The 26,187-nt window shown below is 34.7% G+C and overlaps 1 protein-coding gene across 1 annotated transcript; it reads right to left on the bottom strand.

Moving 5' to 3' along the window:
* Nucleotides 1-1,810: 1,810 nt before the first annotated feature.
* Nucleotides 1,811-24,434, bottom strand: LOC127835225 (cysteine-rich venom protein latisemin-like). The gene is made up of 12 exons (XM_052361548.1): nucleotides 24,172-24,434; nucleotides 18,275-18,354; nucleotides 12,826-12,890; nucleotides 10,216-10,285; nucleotides 8,485-8,576; nucleotides 8,029-8,122; nucleotides 6,598-6,734; nucleotides 5,953-6,038; nucleotides 5,274-5,356; nucleotides 3,722-3,820; nucleotides 2,981-3,100; nucleotides 1,811-2,253 (listed from the first exon to the last, which is right to left on the bottom strand). The coding sequence occupies exons 2-12, from the start codon at nucleotides 18,345-18,347 to the stop codon at nucleotides 2,234-2,236; spliced, it is 939 nt and encodes a 312-aa protein (XP_052217508.1). The 5' UTR covers nucleotides 18,348-18,354; nucleotides 24,172-24,434; the 3' UTR covers nucleotides 1,811-2,233.
* Between the last annotated feature and the right edge of the window lie 1,753 nt (nucleotides 24,435-26,187).

The following is a 26,187-nucleotide window of genomic DNA, read 5'->3' as shown; positions in this document are numbered from 1 at the left end:
CTCCCCCTAATGGACAAACAGAAGTTATCCTCCGAAAGTGACCTAGTGCACGCTCACTTCCCGTCGACTACCTGTCAGCCTCACCTAGTATCGGCCGGAACTTTTAATTAGGGTCGGAGTTACATACAGCCTTTTAAGCGCAATATGCGTCATTTATCCAGTGAATTAAGGACCCCTTTTTGACATACAAGAGTTATCCTCTGGAAGTGACCTACTGCATGCTGAGGTCGGGCTTACCTAGCTGCGGCCCGGACTTTTAATTAGGCTTGGAGTCACATACAGCCTACTTAGTGTATTACTGGTATACGTCATTTTCCAGTGAGTGCACTTTTAACGCCCCCTTTCGGAAAAACAAAAGTTATCTCCCTCCCGAAAGCGAGCTAGTGCACGCTCACCTCCCGTCGACTGCCTGTCGGCCTCACCTAGTTTCGGACTTTAAATTCGGGTCGGAGTCACATTCATATTAAGCGCATAAAGCGTCATTTATCAAGTTAATGTGTATGCACCTGTAAGGACCACTTTTTGACAAACAATAATTATCCACCGGAAGAGACGTGCCTGTCGGGCTCACCTAGTGTCGGCTGGGACTTTTAATTAGGGTCAGTGTTACATACAGCCTATTAATCGTTTTACTGGGATGCGTCATTTGCCAAAGAGTGGGTTTGCTCGTTCAAGGCCCCCTTTCGGCCAAACAGGCGTTATCCCCCGGAAGTGAAATATTGCATGATCACCTCCCTTTTACTGCCTGTCGGGCGCACCTAGTTTCAGCTGGAAATTTACATTATGGTCGCAGTCACATACAGCCTATTAAGCGCATTATGCGTTATTTTTTCAGTGAGTGGGTGTGCACCTATTAGGGCCCCTTTCGGAAAAACACGAGTTATCCCCCGCAAGCGACCTAGTACATGAATACATCTTGTTAACTACCTTTCGGGCCCACCTAGTTTTGGCTGAAATTTCAATTAGGGTCGGAGTCAAATACAGCCTATTTGGCGTTTTACTGGTATGCGTCATTGTCCAGTGCGAGGGTATGCCCACTTTAATCCCCCTTTCGGACAAACAAGAGTTATCCCCCGGAAGCGACGGAAAAGACCGTAAAACTTTTTGAATTTAAAAGTGGACTACCAAGCGTAAGAAGCCTCTGTTAACATAGAGTCTGCTGTTCGTTTTCTGCCCGTGCTTTAAAAATTGGGGAGCATTACATACCTCTTTTTTCTATTTTCTTCTTATGGCATTATAAAGTTACATTCGAAGATGCAATGAACTAGCACTAACGCCTAAGGTAGTTGCAATCATGTTGAAAAATAAACACATAAAAATTAAATTAACAAAGTTGTGTTTCGTGAATATGTGCAAGATTAGAATTTATATAGCTCAGATATAAATGCTTACCAAAACACTGATAATGTCCAGTTTTATTGTTAATTTGTTGAGTAATCTTGAAAAGTACGGTAACTATTTTAATGTGAGAAACAATTCCTGTTTTATCTTTGCTAAATGTACATAGAACATGAAAATTGTTTTTATTTATTAAAATAATGGTTGATTTACCAACTGCGCACTTAATTATTCAAATGGCTTGCACTTTGTTATCGGTACTTAATCTTTTAATTTAAAAAACAGCAATATATGATTTAACATGTGCATAGATCGAATAGGATTTCGTTCTATTGCTTTTTCTTGCTTTTTTAAATAAACTCTTACCATAACAAAAACAACAACAACTATATCAGTTAAAAGAAAGAATAGCCGCACATAATGAGTTTGATATCTACGTACACCGCTTATATGAACAATAACAAACACAACAGCTGCTGTATATGTATTCAAAATTAAAGAAATAAACAAAATCTTACTTTTCGATACACTATAAACATGCATACGTATATGATACTAGAATAACTTGACTCCTTAAAAATAAATGTTTCTATGTTGGTCAATACAGCAAGTTGAAGTAGTTGACAACATGTCAAAAATCAAATTCGCAACAATATCTTAACGATAGGAATCAACGTAAAGCAATAAACTATTAAATGCGTTAAAGTTAAGTAAACGAAGAAACACATTTAAATAACAGCCAATGCATGCACACATGAATATATAACATAATTTACAATTGTCCAACCGAAAGAAAACGATGAATTGTACATGCGAATTTATAATGCATCAATAAATAAGCACTTTGTTCAAAGGCTTCCATGATCCGTTGAGAGATAAAGCTGATCGATCTAGGTTACTTGAGGAATTGCGCGTCTGAAACAGAAAAAACGAACCTGGGACTAGTATGCACATCTATATTATGTGTGTATAAATGTGTATAAATGTAGTTTGTGTTACAGTCAATCTATACTAGATCTGACGTCTGTTTGTTATGATGGGGACATGTGAAGGATTTCTTGTAGTTAATGTGGCGATGGAGTTAATGTTGTGGAGTCCTATTGCTATATCTATCATGTTCGCTTAGTTGACCGCTTTGTTATGATTGCGGTGGTAGTGTTCTTATGACATAAAGTAGTGCTGGTGTTATGGTCATTAAGATGTGTAGGTATTATTGCTGGTTGTGGTGTTTATGGTCGTGATGATGGAGGTAGTGGTGTTGCGGAAGTAGTGAACATGGTGTTATAATAATGATATTGTAGTGATGGTGGTTCATTAAATAACAGTTGTAACTGCTTTCTGATGACATTGTAAATGCTTAAGGAGGACTTTGTAAATACCGAGGCACCGGCGGAGTTATTCCAGAGTTAGATCTGCTGGTGGTTTTGATACTGATTATTCCACAGGCTACTCAGAGATGACACTTTCCGCTTTTTGTCGAAATTTTCGTTTAAAAGAATCCTCCATTAAACGGAAATCCAGTGATGGCGGAAAGTGTCGTCCGTGATTAGCCTGTGCGCACTATACAGGCTTATCTAGCATGAAGATTGATGCATATGATTTAAGCCCAGTTTTCATAGAAAGCGGCTGATATCATTCTTACCCGCGTATGGGCACCAGTTGCACATTTTGGGACACTCAACTGGTACGTTGGTCCAAACCTCGCATTTTCCGAAGTAAAAATCTTGGCAGTGGACACTATCAACGGCGCCCTCGCATTTCACTGCAAGATAATCGTTACAAAAAAATGCCTAAGTGTGCGCACATAAAAAGGCTTGAAATGGTGCTTAAAAAATGAAGATATTGGTATTTACGATATTTATACAATTACAACTGTGACTGCAACACTTTTCTTGACTTTTAAGTAGCTTTAGGACTTTACAATTTTAAATTATTATCAAATTTTAGAATTCATTCTTAGAATCAGTTATTGAATACGGGCACTGGTTCTTTTAAATGAACATTGCATTGATTTAAACAATCACCCAAGGTAATTTCAACAAATGGTACCGCACTATTTAGTAAGTGGATACAACGACTAGTGGGATTGCACGATAGAGATTCATAGCAATCATACAGTTTGGTATCAATTACGTGTGTCAATCAGGAAAGACAGAAAAGGTACGTTATACACTTCATTTTCAACTCAAGCAACATAAAAAAAAAACTTCTGACAAATGTAAGCTTAACGAACATACATGAGAAGAATAGTCAGTATTACGAATTTAGAGTATGAGATCGACACACATTTAACAATAAATACAACACTGGTGGATATCAACAAATATCTACCAATAAGAAATACAAGTAATATTTCCCCTTCGTCTGTGGTATCGAAACTCACGTGCACAATTCGGTTGCATGTGAAATGTTTTTTTGCAGTTACATTTGCATTCCTTCAAGTCCAGAACACCTCCGTTTAGACACACCAACCCGCCACAATCTAGACAAAAATAAAAACAAAGAAGTAGGTGTTCACGGCCGTTTATCATGGGCGCAACCACTTTGTTGAGATGCCTTAATAAAAGAGCCAATGCTACGTTTGATGTTGCGCTCAGGCCCGGGTGGTTTGAAATTCAACAGATAACTGTACAGGGGGATTAGGTTACATATGTGTTTGTCAAAATATTTCGCATAAAATATTTTAAAAAATCGGCCAATGTAGTGCTATTTCAGTTATACAACAAGACAAGCCACTCTAATGATAGATTATATTTGAACAATAATAAAAAATGATACACATTTCCTTGATATATGCACACCAATAATCGATTAAATACATTGCGAAATAATCATTTGAGTTACCATGATTATAATAAACATAATTGTTATCAATACTTTTATTAACTTCATTGTTTGAAAGTGTATTTCCTACACTTAAGATCTGTTCAGAATGATGAAAATTAAATACGTTCTAAACTAGCTCGTCAAATCAAGGTTTAATGCATGTGCGTTAAGTGTATTCCCAGAATATCATGTGCAATACGCAATGGCTGGTCAAGGACGAAACTTTCCGCCTAAATTGAATTTTCGATAAGAGAATACTTCCTTAACTTAAAATGCAATAAAGTGGAAGGTGTAGTCACATTTAGCCTGTGCGGACTGCAGATCACTTTAAAGACATGCGTTAAACCCCGTTTTCATACAGCGCTTCTCATATATACTATACAAGTAAATGTTAACTCATTAAACGTATAAATAATCTAGATTGGCACTATTTGTATTGAACTCCTTCATAAAGGCAATTTGATGACTAGCACTTCGTTAAAAACGGCAGGTAAAATCGTAAGAATAACCTTGGGTCTTAACACCGCCAGGAATTCAAAATAGTGTTCAATTAACATTGTGTCCAAAGCTGTAATTTTATGACTTGGCGGAATATCACAACTTCGACCCGTAATTCTTCTTCTTATCCACCATCGATTGATTAAAGAAAATATATCAATGCACGTGCGTATAATGTCGTCCCAGATTAGCATGTGCATGCCTCACAGGCGAATCAGGGACGAAACTTTCCGCCGTCACTGGTTTTTTGTTTATAAAAATCTGCCTTTAAACGAAGTGCCGTCCAGTGCAGTCCGCACCGGCTAATCTGGGACGACACTTTACGTCAATGTATTAAAACCATTTTTCACAGAGCGCGGCTGAAATGTTTTTTTTTCTATTGAATTTGATGAGCTCGTACATTGTGTCTGTATCAGATTCTATTTTCAACAAATTATAAGATTGTTGTTACACTAATTATAAGGAAGATAAATCTGTTGTTATTGGTTTTTAATGACTTTGAACTTACACGGCAACGAATGAACTAGTTGTAATGACCAAATCTGAAATTGCATTGCATTTTGAAGCAACTTCAGTAACGTTGTTTTCGTCAGTAATAAACAAATTTTTACCACACAGTCCATTTGTACAGCGATCGGGACACTCGGCACATTTTCCACCGTTTGCATACGGCTGTACTCCCATATAATTACCACTGTAAGATACAAGAAAAATTCTGGGCAACTGGTCTTGATGCATGCGCGTAAAATGTCTTCGCAGATTAGCCTGTGCAGTCCGCACGAGCTAATCAAAGACGAAACTTTCCGTTTTTATAGTTTTTTTGTTTAAAGAAGGCTTCTTCTAAACAAACTGCCAATGTAGCGGAAAGTGTCGTCCCTGATTTTCCTGTGTGTACTGCTGGGGTGAATCTAAACGGACATAGTATAAGCCCAGTTTTCCCAGATTGCAGTACATATAATAATAGTGAACATTCATCATGTAACGTCTCGAACAATGTGTAATCACTGGTGTAACGAGTGACAACTAGTGTAACCGGTAACCACTAGCTTATAACGTAACGACTGATACAAGTTTAACGTTTCATGTAGAACTAACAAAATCTACCATAACGAGTAACCCCTCGGTACAACTTGCACCCACTGGGTTTAACTTGCAACCACTGATATGAGGAACAAAATGTTAATGGGTGTAAATTTATGGTCTAAATAAAATACCTCTTTATCGTTCCGTTTGAGACGACCTGGAAATATTTTTATTGAAAACAGAATGATAAAACAGTACCAAACTTACGCTGGGCCATAGTTGCACACATAATAAGGCCAACCATTACAGACGGCATATCCACAGCCAACTTTTGATGAATGTGCCCACACCATCTGGAAACAAGATACCGGTAATTGTAGTATATCTAGGCCTACTGTCTAGTATTTTGATAACTTAAGTGGCAATTATTTGATAATCGGATTGTTTATAAACAAAAATGTATAGCAAGCACATTAATTAAGCATTTTAGGGTAATGGATTAGCCAATGGGAACATTGAGCAGGTGGAATATCAACAAAGGCTTGAGTTTGCAATTCATCGACACATATTTCATTGTTAAGTAATTGAACATTTTTAAATTACCCAATTCGACTCGTGTTAATCCTTACACAAACCGAAAGGAGGCAGATCAAAAGAAGTTTTACAAAAAGTATTAATACAACTGCGAAGCAATAGAAGTTCTTACAAATTTAAACAATGTATTTTGTTTGTGTACATCTGACGGAAAAAAACAACAAAGTGACGTCGCTGCATACTGCGCCGAGTATTCATGGACGACTTATATCCCAATGTTTTGGAGGTTAATTTTAAAATCGAGAGACGATGCACTAGTCATCACAGCCAACTAAAACCCCGATCTTTAACATTTTCCCTTAACCAAACGATCATTACCTGAGTATAATGCCCCACAACTTTGTTTGTATTGTTGCCACCGTAGATGAAGTCCTTCTTCTCATTTGCCCATCCTCCGATTGCATCCGTCCAGCTGGCATAGCCATATGCTAAGTTCTGACCCACTGAAAAGCGCCCTGAAGCAGGCGAGAAATAATTGCATAAAACGGACGATAAATGGTCGTGGTAGCAGACGAGAAATAAGCCTCGTTCTATGAAAACTGTGTGTAATGCATGCGCTGAATTTCATTTCATCGTTCCTTGAAAAGTTGAAACTCTGTTGCTCTGGTCTTCTTCCTACCATTAAGTAATTAAATGATAATCAAATTGAATGCGCTTTAATTCCCTTTTATTATTGTTTAATTTGAGTTGCAATGCTATCAGGTTACATTTTATTTACATTTACATGTATTATGCATATTGCTGGGCCAAGTGTGAGGCTGTGCGCTCTAAAACCGGTTTAAAGCCCCAATTGACCGTTCCATGGAGGTGACCCCCAGCTTTATTCTTCTATGTGTGTATGTTGTTTCGTATTGTGCTGTTTCGTACTGTTTTTGCTATTGGTCACTGGCCTTAAATAAAGGAACCAACAAATTGTATATCATGAGAATGCAATACTGCTCCAGCAGCTGGAGTTTACTTTCTTTATACTGAAATTGTCACCCAAGATTACCTTTGTCCGCACAGGTTAAACAGTTACGGCACTGTCCGCCTTAACTGGATTTTCGCTAAGAAGATACTTTCGTTAAACGAAAATAAAATTAAAAGCGGAAAGTGCCGCCCCTAACCGCAGGGGCTTATTTGGAATGACACTTTACGCATATGCATTATGCCCAGATTACAGATAACGAGGCTCAAATGATCTGAGTGTAGCTCTTAAGTCTTTATTCCGATGTTATGCACATGTACCTAGATCGTATCATAGAATATGACTGAAATGAAATCGAGACTTCTGCTGCATAAATATGAGAGAAACCCCATTTTGCAGAGGGTCCTGTATGTATGGCAAGTAACCAATGGCAACACAATATAAGCAAAAATAGCAAAAACACACGGCAAATACGTTAACCATGAAGAGAACTGAATTGGCATAGTCTATGCAAAGATCTGGGGGTTTGAGCCATTAAAAAGTGACCCATAAGCCACGTGGCATCCGCAGAAAAGCGACGAACAGCAATTGAGAAATTAATGTAATGCGGACGAGAATATATATTTGGTAAACACAACTGTTTTCTAGGGAGTTTTGAATGTAACCAACAATTGACCAGCGGCCTTTGTGGAAGTGTAAATTGTAGAACGCAATATAAAACGAATTATGTCTAACCCAAAACAATTACTAGTAAGTTTATGAAAGGATAATAATATCGGTGGTACAAGGATACTGCTGAAGTACACGGTGATTTGATGCGCGAGTAATGGCTACTCACGTACCAAAATCGCATCTCTTGTATGAGGGCTTTTCATGAGCGACATGACAGTTTTTCGCCCATCTCTGGGCAATATTTGCTAAAGACTCGTCCCAAGTCTGAAATGAAAGAAAAACTCCAATTTGTGGAAGTAATAACTTTTTAATAAGAATTATTAAGAAGATTATAAAATTAGCAGATAAGTCGATGATATGCGTTGATAACTTGCTGAATATGATTATGTATTACATTCCTGTCAGATTTGTGTAAATGCCGATTTAAACATATTGACACTAGATAGAATTTCGGATAGTTTATACAATACAGCGCTGATGAGAATATAACATCGCTTATGACAATATGACAGCGCTGATGAAAGTAACAAACCGCTAACGACAATATGACAGCGCTAATAACAATAGAACAACGCTAATGAAAACACCCAAACGTTTCGTGTTATTCTTGGTTGATTGGCACACACCATCAATTGCATGTTGGAGGCCGTGGGTGTGACGTCACGCCGAGCAGCGTTGTGGGCGTCCAGAATCAACTGCTGATTGCCAGGCTCTACACCTGGACAAACACATGTAAATGAGTCTCGTTCTGGGAAATATGGCCTTTATGCATGTGCGTTAAGTGTCATCACAGATTGGCCTGTGCACAGGCTTATCAGGGATAACTCTTTCTGCCTAAACCAGAGTTGTGCTAAGAAGAGACTTTCTTTAATTAAATGTATCATAAAGGCGGAAAGAATTGTCCTGATAAGCATGTGTGGACTACACAGGCTTTTTTTGGGACGACACTTTGCGCAAATGCATTAAACTGCTTTTCACTTAGCGAGGCATGTAACTACAGGAATATATATAATCACGTAATCGTGTAGAATTTACCTCAATAACACATCACTTTTCCTTTCCTTATCATCAGCAACAACAAAGCATTGCGTTATTGTATGATATACGAAACTGTTTAAGACGCACTGTTCTTTGAATAACTTTTTTTCACCGGTACATACATGAATCAATAAACTGCATATGCGACAGCTTTATTAGTTTGCAGGACATTTAATCATTTGGGAAAATAAAGCCACCTGTAAAATAACCCACCGGCAATAGGTGTCTATAATGTACGCATTGCTATGGTACTTTTCATGGAGTCGATTACATACATCGTAATCTGTTCCAAATAATGTAAAGATATGCAGGCAGATAAATATTTATCCATGTGTCACTTTTCGGTGCAACTACATCCAAATGTTCAGACTTGATCGATATTAAGTATCCAGTTTTGCCATGACTCTAACGAATGTTCAGATTAGATCGATAGCAATCATTCAGTTTTCACATGACTCACAAGAACGTTCAGACTCAATCGACAGCAAAGATTCAGTTTTCACATGACTCACTAGAAGGTTCAGACCAGATCGATAGTAAACATTCAGTTTTCACATGGTTTACAATAATGTTCAGACCAGATCGATAGCAAGCTTTCAGTTCTTACATGACTCACAAGAATGATCAGAGTAGATCGATAGAAAGTATTCCGTTTTTACATGACTCACAAGAATGTACAGACCAGATCGATAGCAAGCATTCAGGTTTTACATGAATCACAAATATGTTCAGACCAGATCGATAGCAAGCATTTAGAGTCCACATGACCCACACAAATGTTTAGACTTGATCGCTGGCAAGCATTCAGTTTTCACATGACTCACAAGAATGTTCAGACCAGATCGATAGCAAGTATTCCGTTTTTACATGACTCACAAGAATGTTCAGACCAGATCGATAGCAAGCATTCAGTTTTAACATGACTCACAAGAATGTTCAGACCAGATCGATAATAAGCATTCAGTTTTCACATGACTCACTCATGGTACTCGAATGCATCTATGTCTAAATGGAAATAAAAACATTAGCCTCGTTCTAGGAAAACTCGTCTTAATACATGTCCATAAAGTATTCGTAAAGTTTAGTCCCAATAAACCTGTGTTGTCTCCACAGGTTAATCAAGGACAGCACTTTCCGCTTAAAGTGGATTTAAGTTTAGAAGAGAAATCCTTCAAACGAAAAAGTCCATTAAAGCGAAAAGTGTCGTCTTTTTTCTGATTAGCGTTTACGGACTTCACAGGCTAATCGGAGACGAATTTTTTTGCCTAAAAGAATTAACCCAGATTTCCAAGAACGAGGGTCAATTGACAAACAATTACCGCTATTATTCCTCGGCAGACAAGCCGAGTGTCCAGTAGTTATCTTGGCGTACCTGTCTGCGCAAGAAACCTGTAAAGTTATTTATGTCATTAGTATCCCATAGTTGACTGTTAGGGTTAACATTTTTATTATTTATTGATTTAAATATTCAGAAAAAGTGCTCGTTTAGTATTTACAGTCATCAAGAATTAAAAAGGCTGAGATGGCAGCCATAGAGATGGGTGGTCATATTTGTAGGTTGATGATAGCGGAAGGTTTGATCTTCTACTAAAAAGTGTATTATGAGGCTTATAGACCAGGGTTTATCAAGAGCCATATAATAGTAATTAATTAAGTTAAGTGAGATATCAGTTATCCGATTTTTTACTCATCATCACGCTGAGATAATTTAAGTTACTTTGTTCTATTTCTAACCCACATGCATCATTTTCTTAAGCTGTACCTATATTTGACAGGTAAATATTCATGGGGAACTGTGCTTTCACATATTTAACCTACGACCGATAACCAACATAGACGGTTAGATCATGAGACTGCCATATCCACCACCACGATTCGTTTGACCATACAGGGGTGAACTTCGCTTGAGTCATCGTGATTAACTCGTGCCCTAAGAACATCGTCTCAATGATATAAACTTTTCATGAAAGTCCTCCATTGGTTAAAGGAGAAAGCAACACTTTATATGAATAACACGAAGGCTAAACTTTTGATCTTCAATTACAATCTTAACCTTGACTCAGCCTGACTCATTCTTGCTGGATATATTGTCAATGACGTAAATATTTATACCACCTTTCATGACAATCGTCTAAAGGGTATATGAGATATTGAGCAGACTTTACAATGGAGGCTCAATCTTTGAATGTAAAGTATGCCATCGACATTGACTTTGGCATTACAGACTAATGCCCTCTGAATATCGTTTCATTTCATAAACGTTTTACCCAAGTGTTTAGAAAATCGTTTCATGTGTTGAGAAGATTTGGAACGGACAGGAAATGTGAGGCTCAAACTTTTACCTTGAAGTTTGTCTTTGACTTCGGGATAGCATGACTTACTCATGCTTAAGCTCATTATCTCTATAAACTTAACTCTTAAACCAGGTGCCATCGAACTCTTCTAAGATATATGAGAAGGTGAACGGACATCAAAATTGAGGCTGAAATCTGGGACCTTAAAATAAACCTTAACATTGGATCAACCTTGACTGACTCACATACTTCTGCGCGAACTAAATTTTGTTGACAAACTTCATGAAAATCCTTCAACGATATCGAAACGAACACGGCAATTGTAACCCTAACTTTTACCTGGGCATTGTCCTTGTGTCGGCAGGTCTATATCATTCCTTTAGCACACCAACTCAATTGCTCTAAACATTTAAGGGACACTTATTGAAAATCTATCAAAGGGCATAGAAGATTTAAAGCAGACGCGAAAAGGTAGGCTCCAACATTTGACCTTGAGATTGCATCACTGACTCCTACCTTCTGCACATCGTCTATCTAACTTTAACATGTGAGGCCATGTTCATTAACATCCGTCATAGACAATTTGGAGGGGGTAAGAAAACTGCGGCTAAAATCATTGATTTTGAAGAGTGACAGTGACCTTGATTCGGTACAGCTGACTTATGCTTTATAAACTACGTGTTAATTCATTATCATTTGTGGCAAACTTCATGAAATCCCGTCAAAGTGTAAAGGAAATACTGAGCGGACATGAACGTTTTATGCACAGACTAGAGGACTTAAGGACTTTAGGATGGACGAACGAAATGTATTGCTATAATACCTACCTCTTCGGTTGCGAATAAATAGACGCTCGATAAAAAAAGTGGCATAAATGCATTTTCGTTAAGTTTCAACCAAAATTAGTCTTTATGGTCTGCACAGGCTTATATGGGACGACCCTTTCCATCTTAATTGGATTTGTGCTGATAAGATACTTCTTATAAAAAACATAACCGTGCAAAGTTTCGTCCCTGATTAGCCTTTGCAGACTGCATAAGATAATTTTGGGAAGACACGTTATGCACATTTATCATACCACCAAATTGATATCTTCCTGATATAACGTTGCCTGATATATATTTTTATATCATGGTCAACAGGAAGTTCTTATATTAGTAATGTGTTGATGATGGTCATATTACTCGGAATCAACTAAAAAGTACTCATTTTTAGTAAAATCAAATCAGATTCAACAAAACAAATAATTTGATACCAAGATGTAATATATTTTAAAACAAAATGCAACACAAACAACAAAAAACATTTTTTTTACAAATATTAAGCGCGCGGGCTCATGGCGTCATTATTAACACGTCAAACGACAAAAGTCAGATTCTTTCCCGCTTAAGCTGCAGCTTTTTAGCGATTATTTTCATTATTTCTTTGAAATCGGGGAAGTAGAGGTATGATAAACAGAAAAACAGGTTACTGCATGATCTTTTTGTAATATATCGGGCTCTGCACGAATACAATAACGGCTCGACAAGCCTCGCCGTTATATTATTCTAAGCCTTGCCTGATATATTACAAAAAGATCAGGCAGTAACATGTTATTCTCAAATAACTAAAAAGAAACAAAGTGGAATTAAATACCTGTCTTTTGTGCTTGGAGAGAAGATCATATTTTTCTTCTCCTACAACACGGGCCTCGTGCAGATCTGGAATCGGATAAACTACTGTTATTCATTGTTCTACCGTTCATAAAAAATAACTTAATGAGCACCGTCCTGAGAGAACTCGACCTAATGCATGTGCGTTAAGTGTCATCACAGATTGGCCTAAGCAGTCTGCAGGGGCTAAACATGGACGACACTTTCCGCATAAACTCGATGTTTGCATAAAAGAGACTTCTTTAAAATGAAAAGAAAATATCCATAAAAGCGTATGGCGTCGTCAATGATTTGCCTGTGCAGATTAATAATACATTTTCAAAAAGGACTTTTTGGGGGACAATTTAACTGTAACAGTATTGAAATAAAATCCCGTCAAATAAAGTGCATTACTTTGTATTTGAGATTATTGAACATGCAGCTCCTGGAAGTGGGATAAAGTAAACATTAATGTTATTAGTTGTTCACTTGCGGACAACTAAGGTTAGTGGTATGTGTTGCACGTCAGTCTGCTCTTAACTACGCTAAGAACTATAACCACCGCATCTGTCTCTTTATATTTCACCACTGGTACACTGCAGACAGCGAGTGTGTGTACGTAATCAATAGTGTTTAACAGCTTGTGCGACGACATTGACCAGTTTGTCATTGAAATCTGTTCATATTGGCTGCTTTCAGAGAAAACGGGGCTTAATGCATGTCAAATAAGTGGTGTCTCATATTAGCCTATGCACACTGATTAGCCTGTGCAATGCGCACAAGCTAATCTAGGAAGAAACTATCTGATTTTATGGTGTTTTTGTCTAAAGAGAGTATCTGGTACTGGAATGACAATTAATGCATATACATTAAGCCCTGTTTTCCCAATATGAAGCTGAAATTATCTTTTCTATTAATGATTTGAAAAAAAAGATTAAAGTGATAATAACTTCAAAGTAACCTCGCTGAAAAGGCAAATAAACACAATCACGTTTAAATTAAATAAACAGCAAATAAGTTCTAAATATTTACCTTGTGGCAATGTTTTAGTAAACATCTTAAAGGGACCTTCACAGTTTGTCATTAAATGCTTAATATTGATAAATGTAAACATAGGATCTTAAAAGATCCATTAAAAACATAAACAAGAATAAAATTAAAGAAACAAAAAAGCTACCCTTATTTGGGCTCGAAACACTGACCTATGGAATAAAAGTATATCGCTTGATCATATTTCACTTATATTGTCTACATGGGCGAGATTTTTTTTCTACATGCGCTATATTTTGCTTCTTCAGGGTGAATTTTATTCAATATATTATCATCAATATATAATATTGATATATAAAAGATTAAAATCTGGCTGAACACCTCACACAGATATGAATGGGAGCCAGTTTACATAGTCAGTAAAGAACATGTTTAGTATCGACGGTGCCCTTACCTCAAAATAACAGAAAGGTGTCGGTGTCTATATGTAACACTATTTTTTTCATCCGCTCGTTTTTTTCTATAGGTCGGATGGTCGGCTGGTGGAGGTTTCCAAACTTACTATTGACCATGAATTTAATTTCGCATTTTAAGGGATTTAAAATGAATTGCCGCAAATATAAACCTATTTTAAAATGTGTGTCGCTAAAACTACCTGATTAGAGTCTGTCAATGTTAAGTCATTACATTAAAAGTGACACAAATGGCTTGCCTAAGCTCTTACTGTTGATTGCGTATTGTTTGCAATATAATGAACTTATAATACTCTGATCGTTTAAATGCTTGAAAGGTTTGAACCATGAATAGACAACAAAAAATTCACCGAACTGAAACGTGCACAATCCCGATACGTTTCAGATGAGTCGTTAACATGAAAACAACTATTTAGCACAAATTGATGTAAAAGCGCCATTACCAAGCATTAAAAGCATGGAACATTAATGTCATGACTATCATCAAAACCAAATTAAATATTATTCATCCTAGTTCATTGAAGCATTAATAAATTCGTTTACGCTCAATGTATTCAATTTTCCGTTACCTGGCACGAATAGTCCCAAGCTCTTAAAAAAATAATACCCTACCATCCACATAAAGATTTGTCGCTGTTAGCCGGATGTTATAGAAGCGTCAGACCGGGGATAATTTGTTTATATCTAGTGTTATTGTTGATGATGTTAATGTGGGTAAATGCCCATTAGGCCACATTTAAGTATTGATAAAAACATACAGCAATTATACAACATAGACTAAAAACTGTTGCATATTTTAATATGTAAATTTTCACAATTTTTAAAATTAATCGTGTTAAATTAAGAATAATAGTATCAGTATTATTATATTATATATAGCACATAATTGGGAGTAATTTTCTTTCTTGTATTTAGCAAAATATAGTTTTAACCAGATTTTATAAAATTAAAAAATCTGATCCTAGTAAGTTAAATATCGCGACTTGCTTTGAAGATGTTAAATCTATATTTCCTCTAGATATAAAGATAAATTTCCAAAACCACTTTAAATCGTGGTTAAATAACTAAACGCAAACGCATGAGCAACCATGACTATTAAAATGACACTACAAAACTTAATATATGAAAGTAAAATATACACATTCTCTCGCAACCCTGGGAATAAAACTTAATGGCAATTTATTTTTAAAAAGATAATCATTTACAATTCATTACGAAATGCAGTTTAAATGCAATGGTCCGTGTATATACCGTCGTTTTTTCGTTGTGCATTCGACAACACGAAAAACAAAAATCAACGCATATTAGTTAATATTCCGATTTCCTTACAACCGAAACAAAAACAAAATATGACAACCAAATCAACTTGTTACATTGTTTTTTGTTGTACAAAACAAAACTCAAAACGTATATCCCTATTCATATTTCCTTTCACTTTAATATTTTGTACCGTTTACCGTTCTTGGTTTTGCTAAACAATCAATGCGCTTAAGGCACCGAAGTTGTTTACTATTGCATAATCTTACACGCAACTCATTTTGTCAATTTAGGTTATAGTTTTTCTAATGTCAAGCCATTCAAATTTATAAAGAGTGTGTGTCAACGCACCGGTCGAGATGTGTGTGCACTGCATATCATCCTATTCATGTTATAGAGAAACTTATACAAAATAACAACAACATGTCCCTTTTAAGACGTTCTGAAAGCATAGAAAGTATGATGAAATTGGTATAATGAGAACCAAATATTAAAGAAAATTTGCAATTGCCATCATATTTAATGAGTATTGTTGGAATATCAAAAACCTATAGCACTAAGAAAATAATTTCATGATGGAAATATCCTGTACACAACTTTTTAATGTTGACACCATACACACATTCAAAATATACAATAATATAATTGATGAAAATAAACACAAAACATAAATTTGCGAGCAATACGTTTTACGGACGAATAAGGTAGTCATAAAGACAGCCCTTGTGACCCGTATATTGTTGTAGATGCATTACTTGTTTCCCTAGCAGTTAACACGGTGTCAACCAGTCTCTGACCTTAAGTCTGACAAGGGTCTGTACTCGGTCACTAAATCGTCAGGGGAAGACATAATTGACTATCGATAAGCAGAGTTTTGCTTTCAAGATGATAAAACAAACACTACCAAAATAGTATATTGTCACGATAAGAGGAAATTTAAATCGTTTAATTATCTTACAACACATGTTGTCTTGAACGCCTGGATAGGCTACCCTTATTTGCCAGTTTGCTTTATTTGCTTTTTGGAATTCTATTGTGTATCGAAAAGCATTGTGCTTAAATGTGTCATTTAATATTCGCAATGAGATTTTTGAAGACCCGCGTCATGCGAAAATGAGTCTTATGCCTTATGCGCCCATCATAGCCAACCTTGCCTGTGCATCTCTCAGTCTAGTCAGAAAATACATAATGAGACCATAGTACACTGAGTGATTTTATAGCGGACAGCAACGCAAGACTGCGCACAGGCACAGATTGGACTTGAACTACGTGCCAAATCGCCATAAGACCCATTTTCACATGACGCGGCTATGAAAGTGTTTTTAAACGTGTCGAAAGAATACGGCGCGTTAATAAAATATAAACATACGATAAATTTCGATGATGACGAAATGAACTCATAGAAAGCCATGTGCCATGTGAGGACACATATGATGTGAACTACCACAGTATAATTTGTATCTACTTACACTAATGTGTGGTTTGCCTATAATAACACAAATATCGTGGGTGAATATGCGACTAACAAGTGAAACAAACACAAAACACAATTGTTTATGTTTTATTTTCAATTTAATTATTAAGAAACGTAAATTTAAAACATAAATTCAAAGTCAGCATTTACGCCGATTATCTTTTTAAAAGATATTTCTTGTTATATTTAGTGTTTTCTTATATTTGGTTTTAGCGATTTATAAAGCATTTTTTGTCATTTTCTATGGTTTACATGTATTAATTGGGGAACTCATGTTCGACGTTTTATAAATTGAGAACTATTAATATAAACAATCTTAAATAACCATTTATCATCCGTGCGATTGAAAATACAGAACTGATCACCGCTATCTGTTGAGCACAAAAGAACTTTTCCCAGACATATCAAATTTCAGCCCGCTGAACTAGCAAGCCGCGTGTTAGTGTATTGGACTCTCGATATCCCAATATACTTGATGATTAGCAGTAGTTTTATTTTCCCGTATTCATTAATAGCCTCAGATTTTGAATTACCTGTGCTGCGTTATACTACCACGTGATTAAGACGCAGCAAATAGTAGAATATTTTAATCATTCATAACCATTCTCTTCCGCGATAATTAAAAACATGTTCATTGATTGTTTTCTGTTATGCACCGTTCGAACAAAAAATCCATTTGACACGATATTCACATTATGTGTCCATTTGTGAATGAATATAGGTGAAGAACTGAAACCTCTGGAATAAAGTATACAACTCTTTGTCGGCGCAGATGTGGAAGTTATCATGTTTATCGTACCTAATCAAACCGGCTTGAAAAACGTGTTATTAACCTTAGTTGTTCGCAAGCGAACAACTAAAAACGAACAACTAAAAACGACAATTCTAGAAATAATTGTACATATAAAGTATGGCAGGGTGTTCACATAGTCGAACTGCCATTTTACCTGCACAAAATGAATATACTCGTTTTTGTTCACCTAATTTATTGTTACGAGCGCATGTGAGATTGACTTTTGACCCGGTGATCTACAATATTGGTCTTCTTTCATCCCAAGTTACCATCATACAATCATACCGTCTTGCATGATTCTTATAGGTTATACTGTTATCTAAATATTATGCATTATCAATAGACTTTATATTATAAACGTCTGCATACATCACACAGCTTACTTCCAAACAAGGCGCCTGAAACGGACAGTCTCCACTTCAAAAAAAGTTTACTATTTTCATTACAAATTACATAGATCACTTACGGATCCTACGGGTCTGACAACAGACTGCCACAAGTGACACGATGAAGGATGAACTTATAACGTAGACGAACATCTTGGAACTGAAACCAAACGACCAATGAACATTGATTAGAAAAATAAGTGTTGCATTTTTTTTATTGTAGTTTAACTTAAATTAAACATATTAATACATAAATAATCTTTTCTTTATACAAAATAACTGACATTAATCCGTATATTGCAAAAAGCATAATTCTATGGCATATAATAATAATAATTATTCTATATCCAATAAATTCATCCAATGGGCATTCTTCATAAGTACCACGTGACCGTCCAATATATTCCGGTATTGGATCCAAAAAGTCTGTATTTTTTCCATATTGGACAGTTGAGTACAAGTGCACTAAGCAATTGTTTTATAACGATAAAAGCCGTTACCGAGAAAAAGTATCCGAATGTACAATATTCGATTCACACAGGCGATATTTAGATTGTATTTCTTAAATAAATAAATTGGATAAATGTTAGAAATTAAAAACAAATGCAACAGCAAGTGATATTGTTATTATTTGAAATTGAAAAACAAATGCAACAGCAAAACAAAAACTCTATTTTATTAACCTCAATGACAGCTTTAATCCAATGCTTATAGCAACACAGTTCAATGATATGCCCTTCCATTTTCTGTTATTCCATCCCTTTATCGAAATGTATTTAAATCCACACTTTCTTTGATAGCGTTTGTATCCCATGCTAACCATTCTGACCCAAAACACGATTTACGACTTCGTTATCCTGTCGGAGCGAGTTGTTTTATTCCTATCGAAGTTAACAATTATACATTACAAACACACAATCCGAAATACGTTTTGGATTCGTTCGATGATTTAAAAAAAATATTAATTTATGATTAATTTACTGTTAAACACAAACACGTCCATAGTGATTAGTGTTGTCCCTAAAATGCAGAAAGTCTTGCTTATACTAGTATGTTTCGTCAGAGAAATGACGTTACACGAGATACGTCATAAATTGCGTAATCAGGTGAATGAAAATAAAAATACGGAAAGCTGGTTTGGTAATATATTTTAAAGAAGAAACAAAAGAGCGTTAAAAAGGGATATAGAATAAAAAGATTATTAGACGTTTTCACTGTACAATACGGAGATATATTTGGACTCGCACACAGTTTGAAGTCATATTGGACTCGCATAACGGCTCGTCCAATATGACTTAAACTGTGTGCTCGTCCAAATATATCTCCGTATTGTACAGTGAAACGTCTAATAACCTATAATTATAATAACAATAATAATAATAATAACAATAATACTAACTATTATTATTAAAGTAAAAAAATAAATAATAATAATTATTCTATATCCAATAAATGCATCCAATCGGCATTCTTCATATGTACCACGTGACCGTCCAATATATTCCGGTATTGAATCCAAAAAGTCTGTATTTTTACCATATTGGACAGTTGAGTACACTAAGCAATTGTTTTATAACGATTAAAGCCGTTATCAAGAAAAAGTATCCAAATGTAGAACAATCGATTCACACGGGCGCTTGTCTTGAAAATAGCATAGATGCAATTATAAAGCATTTTAAAATCAAAATTAAAATGAAACAAAGAGCTGAAGAAAGGGATAAAGAATAAAAAGCTTATTAGACGTTTAAACTGTACAATACGTGATATATTTGGACTCGCACTCAGTTTGGTGTCATATTAGACTCGCCTAACGGCTCGTCCAATATGACGTCAAACTGTGTGCTCGTCCAAATATATCTCCGTATTGTACAGTGAAACGTCTAATAACCTATAATTATTATTATTATTATTATTATTATAATAGTAATACTTATAACAACAACAACAAAAATAATAATAATAATAATAATAATAATGATATATATTTATTTATTTTATTTATTTTTATTTATGTATTTATGTGTTCATGACGATGAGCTGTATAATCTCAAGTCGAAAACAGAATATGATCTGTTTTGTCCTATGAAAATAATTGTGTCAATACTTAAACGTGATTTTTTAGGCCATAATCATGTTCTTCAAGATTATATATAGGAAAATAAGTCGTGTTTAAGATGATGTTGCAGCTGCTGTTCTACCTGTAATGATGAGAATTATTAGTGTGCTAGATAATAAAGGAATGATTAAATTTATGGTCATGTTTTTCATGATTACTATAAAAAAGTGTGTGCCTTTTGGTTAGGATGCTTATGGTGAGATATTTTATTATATTGCACGATTGTTTCGTCTATTGTATTGTAATGAAATGAGTTTAAAAGCTAATTTAACGTTTATTGTTGATAGGAACACAAACTTGTACCATGTTTTACTTTAAAGTTCAAAAATGGGTGCATACATTTTATGTTAAATAGTTGTGATTAAATAATAATACTACTAATGATAATAATTCATTAAATAAAATGCTTATATTACAAGAACATTAACTACAATTTATATTGCTACTACCACCGCTGCGAAGTATGATGTAATTTGTTGAAAATAAGTGTCTACAACGTATCCAAAAGAAGTGAATGTTTGATAATGTCTTTTTTTATTTCTCAGGAGAGAAAGCGTATACTTTTGTTTTAAACAAATCCCGCACATTAACAAAAATCTTCATTTGACGAGACAGTTGGATCAAGCGAGGTTTCAGTTCCAATTACTACATCAGGGCATGTTGATTCTATAATGAGATCTAGCTCTGTTTTTTAAGTGATTGGAAATGTAGGCTAACAATCTTAAGAGGTTTGTTTATGTTTTTAGTTTTACGTTGTTGTTGTTCTTGTTGTTTGAGTTTGTGTTTAAGTAAAGATGTGGCAAAGAGTTCACCAGGGCTATCTGGGTAGCCTAGTACCGAGCAATTATTATAGAGATAGAGGCTGTCACTATGGTTGAAGAAAGAACTAGAGAAATATGGTAGACCACATATAAGACAGTGCCACGAACTATTGCTACTGTCCATAATGGCGTAAATGGTATCCGACATGTCACCCTGGCAAGGAAGGTGGTACCGGGTTTTGTAGGTGTCACATTCCAGCGCTTTGTTCTTCCATGTAACCATTTTTTTCACAGCAACCACATGGCCATCTCGGAGTTCGAAGCCCAGGGTTTAGCTCTACTTGGTTTGAAAGTAAAATTATATATGATACAATTATAGTTTTTTGTTGTTGGAGATAAGAAGCATTTTGTGTTTTAGGGACGGCTTTTAAGTAGGAAGATCCAGTAGTAGATACTAACTTGTTTACTTATTTCAGTAGAGTTTTTATCAAGGTATTGTAGTTTTGTGAGTCGATTGGAGTTTAAAATTATTTATTGTTTTACTTTGTTGGGAGTTTTCAAGAAATTGAGGAGGAAAAGTATAGTGAGACGTTTCAGTAAGTTTTTATTTAATTGGTTCATTTTAGGACAAAGTAGAACAGATTTAAAAGCTTGTAGAAGGGATTTCTTACTTTATCGAAACAATGCTATCAAGGGACGTCATTCTGGTGGTTTTGCTGTTTGTGTCGTTTTTAAAATGTCTCTCCAATACAGCACCTATAACTACCTACAACTTCGTGAATATGGTGTATAATCAAGCGTTGCTTAAAGTAAACAATACAAAATACACTTAGCTTCGGTTTTCCGGTAAGTACGCAGCAGGTGGATCAAGCTTTGAATTATAAAACTATTAATTTTGACGCAGTTGGATCAAGCTTAGAATTATGAAACTTAAATTTTGACGAGCATCATTTCGGTTCATAAAATAAATATAGGAAGGTGTCTTGTGAAACGTAAATCCATATTACCTTGTTATTACAAATGCATGTGTGGTTCGATGAAGACTGAATAATAAAGTAACAGTTAGAAAAATTACCAATATAACTCTCCAGTATGTAACGACTTCTCTTCTGATGTTTATAGTAATATATGTGTTTGGTACTGTTGTTTTTTGTTTTGATTTAGTATTGCGCTGAGATTCTAGATTGCAATAATTGTAAAATATATATTTACATGCACCTATTGTTAATCGAGTTGAGAATCTCCAATAAGTGGAGAAGAAATAGAATCAATCATGATATGTTATTTCAATGTCAAATGTTTTATTCTTTATCTTGAAGTTGTATGTTTACCTTAGAAACTTAACATACACATTGTTTCTCATCATCATGCTCGCTTTATCAATTTAGAACTCACTCCTGAGTATCCAACTTTGTTTGTAAACTGAGCACGCGTTTACTTTCGAAAATAAAAGAGGGGTAAATGACGGGATAATTACCATATCGGGTAATTGTTAAAACAGATATGTTTACTTTCTCGAAACGAAAACTCAAAACGACAATGCTTCTGGTTTATGTAGTTAAAGTGTCACTAAATAAGCGTATATATATTTAGTATTCCCTATAAGCAAAATGTCATCGTCCGTGAATTAAAATGCACATTATATTCTATTAAAATTGTTAAAGTTAATTGTGACAATAATAAAAATAAAAGCCAAGTGCAGTTACAAATAAGCTCAAAAACATTTTGTAGAAAAATGAAAGATATCAATGAAAAACATGCGAACATGCGAACATCATTATCCAGACACGTTTTCTATAATTGGTGCCTGATATATTTCATTTGATCAGGGAATGGGACCAGCCGACAATTGTTTTCTTGCATTACAACAACTCAAGAGGCACTTTAAAAAATAAGAAAAAACGTCTCCGTTAAGCATACAGTGTGTATAATTGGTTGCTTAACTTTTATTTTTATCATGAATTATAGCCCAGAACGAAGTGTCTTGTCAAGCGCAAGTCATATCTGATCTCAAGATAGTTTTCATTTCTGCAAATATATTATATCTTTATAAGTTATTTATAAAAAAAAAAACAGCACCCCCCCCCCTGGTTCTATATTCACCCTCCGGCGAGGAACCCAGTTAACAAATTGAACTTTTACGGAAAGTAGTATACCTCTAGAAATAAAACTACCGTTGAATTATGTCAGAACAAAGAAAGGAAGACGTTAAAACATCACAAAAACAATCGAATTTTAAAAAATACTCACATTCGTTTAAGGTGATTCGCGCGTGCAATTGTGTGACTGCGCTGGTGTGTGACATTGTTTTATTTTTGTCTGCCTGATCGATGAAGAATAACGTGTTAATACATTTACAATCCATATTTAATGTTCATTGTTCTATGGCTTTTATTAACTTTCAGCCAAAAAAATAAATAAATATAGAACTCAATTAAAGACCATGCTTAATAAAAAATGTATATTACTGAGCGCTGCTGTATTGCCGCTTTTCAAATTTAAAAAAATAAAAGCTATTGATTTTATTAGAAAAACGTGTTCATAGTTATCTTCATTGTATAGTGTATGATAATATGTATATGTTGTAGTCTTTTACGGATGAAGATAAAAAATGCTTTACGCCTTCCATACCTTAATAATTGAATACCATACAAGTGTTCTAGTTGGCCTTTTCAAATAAAAGAAAATCCATTTCAAAATATACTTCAATACCAAACATAGGTCGCATTTTGGGACCAACAATACACATGTTTACGCTCGTTAAAAACGTTAGCATATGTAATATAAATGTTATCATTAATTGCATGATTTTGGATTATTTTTGAATTTACTATTTTTCAAATATTAATAATAATAAAAATAAAAATAATGAAAATAATAATAATAGTTATAATAATAATAATAATAATAATAATAATAATAATAATAATAATAATAATAATAATAATAATATAATAATATTAATAACAACAATAATTATAATAATAATAATAATAATAATAATAATAATAATAATAATAATAATAATAATAATAATAATAATAATAATAATAATAATAATAATAATGATAACATGTTACAAAATAAATAATGTTCTCACCTGTGATTTGTGAATCCCTCGGAAGCATTAATTTGCAAAGCCAATATATCTTGTTTTATACTTTTCCTGGGCCTCTATCCACCTACCTCAACGTTTCTTCTTGACTGTCGTTTTCAAGATATAAAACAAACTATTTAGTGGTTTACATCATTGATTTCATTACTTTCATGTATTAACTACAGTCTAATCTGAGTTTTACCTCCCATCGCGAGCAACTACGCATGACAACATTTAGAAGTGTGTGTTTGTAGACTTTAGCAGGCGGTTTCAGTTATAATCTTATTTTTCATGTTTAAGAACCATTACAAACTAAGCGTTCATTAAATTGAGATTGGTTAAGGCAAGATAATATATTATGCGCACTTTTTTGAATATGTCGATAAAAGTGGACTAGGTTAGTGTTGAACACAGTCAACTTATTTAGCGGGGCTTAAAAACACGTTAAACATGTTTGTAAATATTAAAATCCCTTGACTACTACTTACTAGTCTCCTGTGCTAAAGGGGAGTACTTGGGAAGTTAGGCCTCTGAAAATATGATTTAGGGACTGTATTTCATGTCCGCTCTGTAACCTATACATACCGGAGAGTATTTTTTGATAGCTTTGAAGTATTATTCTCTACGATTAAACAATGTATCGCGAATACTTCGTCGGTCAAATAACAGGGTCATAATTCAAGGTCAAAGCTCATGTATTTTAGTTTCCTCTTTGTAACTTAAATGGTTTTAATACAGCCTCGAATATCTTTTAAGAGACACATATAACACCCCTGCTCCTAGATGAAAAGTCATGGTTACAAGTCAAGGTCAAAATATGTATTAGTGTTCATGTTTTGTAACTTCTACACATTTTAATGATAACGTTCAAATATTGAAGGTCCGATTTGTAATTTTTAGATTTGTGAGTACATACATATACTATTGGATATTTATCCCTAAGACAAAAAAAATATGTAGCGTGCACCTACCAATTTCCTCGCTGAAAGCTCAAGATCACAGTTAAAGTTAAAAGTTTAACAATTATTGTTTCTACTCTGTATTTTTTGTTAATGACTCACGGAACTTTCAGATAACTTCATGTGTAATCCCCACGTCAGATGTGTCATAAAATTGTTAACGCTCCTCTGTCAAAGGTCAGTGTTAAAACTTTATGTCTCAATTTCATATGCATTAATTTCCGGATAGTGATTTTAAGGTTAATAGTATACATTTAATATGATTAGCTTACCTGAGATAGACGAGCTAACGTTAATCTTCTGTGATCACTCCATGTTCGTCGTCTTCGTCTTTCGGTGATCAACTTTTGCATTTTAACCACACTTTGAGTTTTTTTTCTCAATCTTGATGACACATTGCCAGAATTTGAACTTAAACAAGATCTATATAGTATTTAAAGGTGGGTCATATGTGTTACCAAGTAGGTCACTAGGTCAAATCTTATTAAAACTTTATGACTATTATGTATGCCGCATTTATGATTCAATCTTTATGAAACCTAATCAGACATATTGTAAACTAAGCCAGCAGGTTAAAGATTTGAAACCAAGTGTAACCACTATAGAAGTAAAACTTATGACCAAATGTTGAGGAAACTATCAGAATGTTTTTCTTCCCAATATATCCAGTTTGAATCGGGGCATGCGTGTATAGAAAGATGTTGGGAAATCGGCTACATAACAATTCGCCCAGTGCGAGACTGGGATTACCAACTTCCTGATCCGTGGGCGAAGCACTCTAACGATAAGGCAACGAAGAAATAAACAGTTCGTTTGTGATCTATTGATAAAAGTTTAAAAAACAAAATTAATCAAAGATCAATTCTTGGCTTACTTTGTTAGTCGGTCAATAAAATAACCGATGGAGTGTTAGTATGTTTTGAATCTCCTATTGTCAGTCCTAGTTTGTGTTTTGGTTCACAAGGTACACATATCGTTAAAAATAGGTAATGGGTAACATGTTCGTTGTATTAAAAATGTAGTCACATTTGTAGATGGAGTTTTTAGGAGGATCAGACAG

The sequence above is a fragment of the Dreissena polymorpha genome, chromosome 6, assembly GCF_020536995.1.
Source record: "Dreissena polymorpha isolate Duluth1 chromosome 6, UMN_Dpol_1.0, whole genome shotgun sequence".
Taxonomy (NCBI): domain Eukaryota; kingdom Metazoa; phylum Mollusca; class Bivalvia; order Myida; family Dreissenidae; genus Dreissena; species Dreissena polymorpha.
The sequence above is the reverse complement of the archived record's forward strand: the minus strand, read 5'-3'. Positions and strand labels throughout refer to the sequence as shown.

What these genes read in the sequence shown, in the direction of transcription:
- LOC127835225 (XM_052361548.1), bottom strand. Translation starts at nt 18,347, where the DNA reads ATGTTCGTCTACGTTATAAGTTCATCCTTCATCGTGTCACTTGTGGCA. An exon ending in TTGTCAGACCCGTAGGATCC is followed by an intron (nt 12,891 to 18,274) that starts GTAAGTGATCTA and finishes ATCCGATTCCAG; the next exon opens with ATCTGCACGAGGCCCGTGTT. An exon ending in ATACAAGAGATGCGATTTTG is followed by an intron (nt 6,735 to 8,028) that starts GTACGTGAGTAG and finishes CGCCTGCTTCAG; the next exon opens with GGCGCTTTTCAGTGGGTCAG.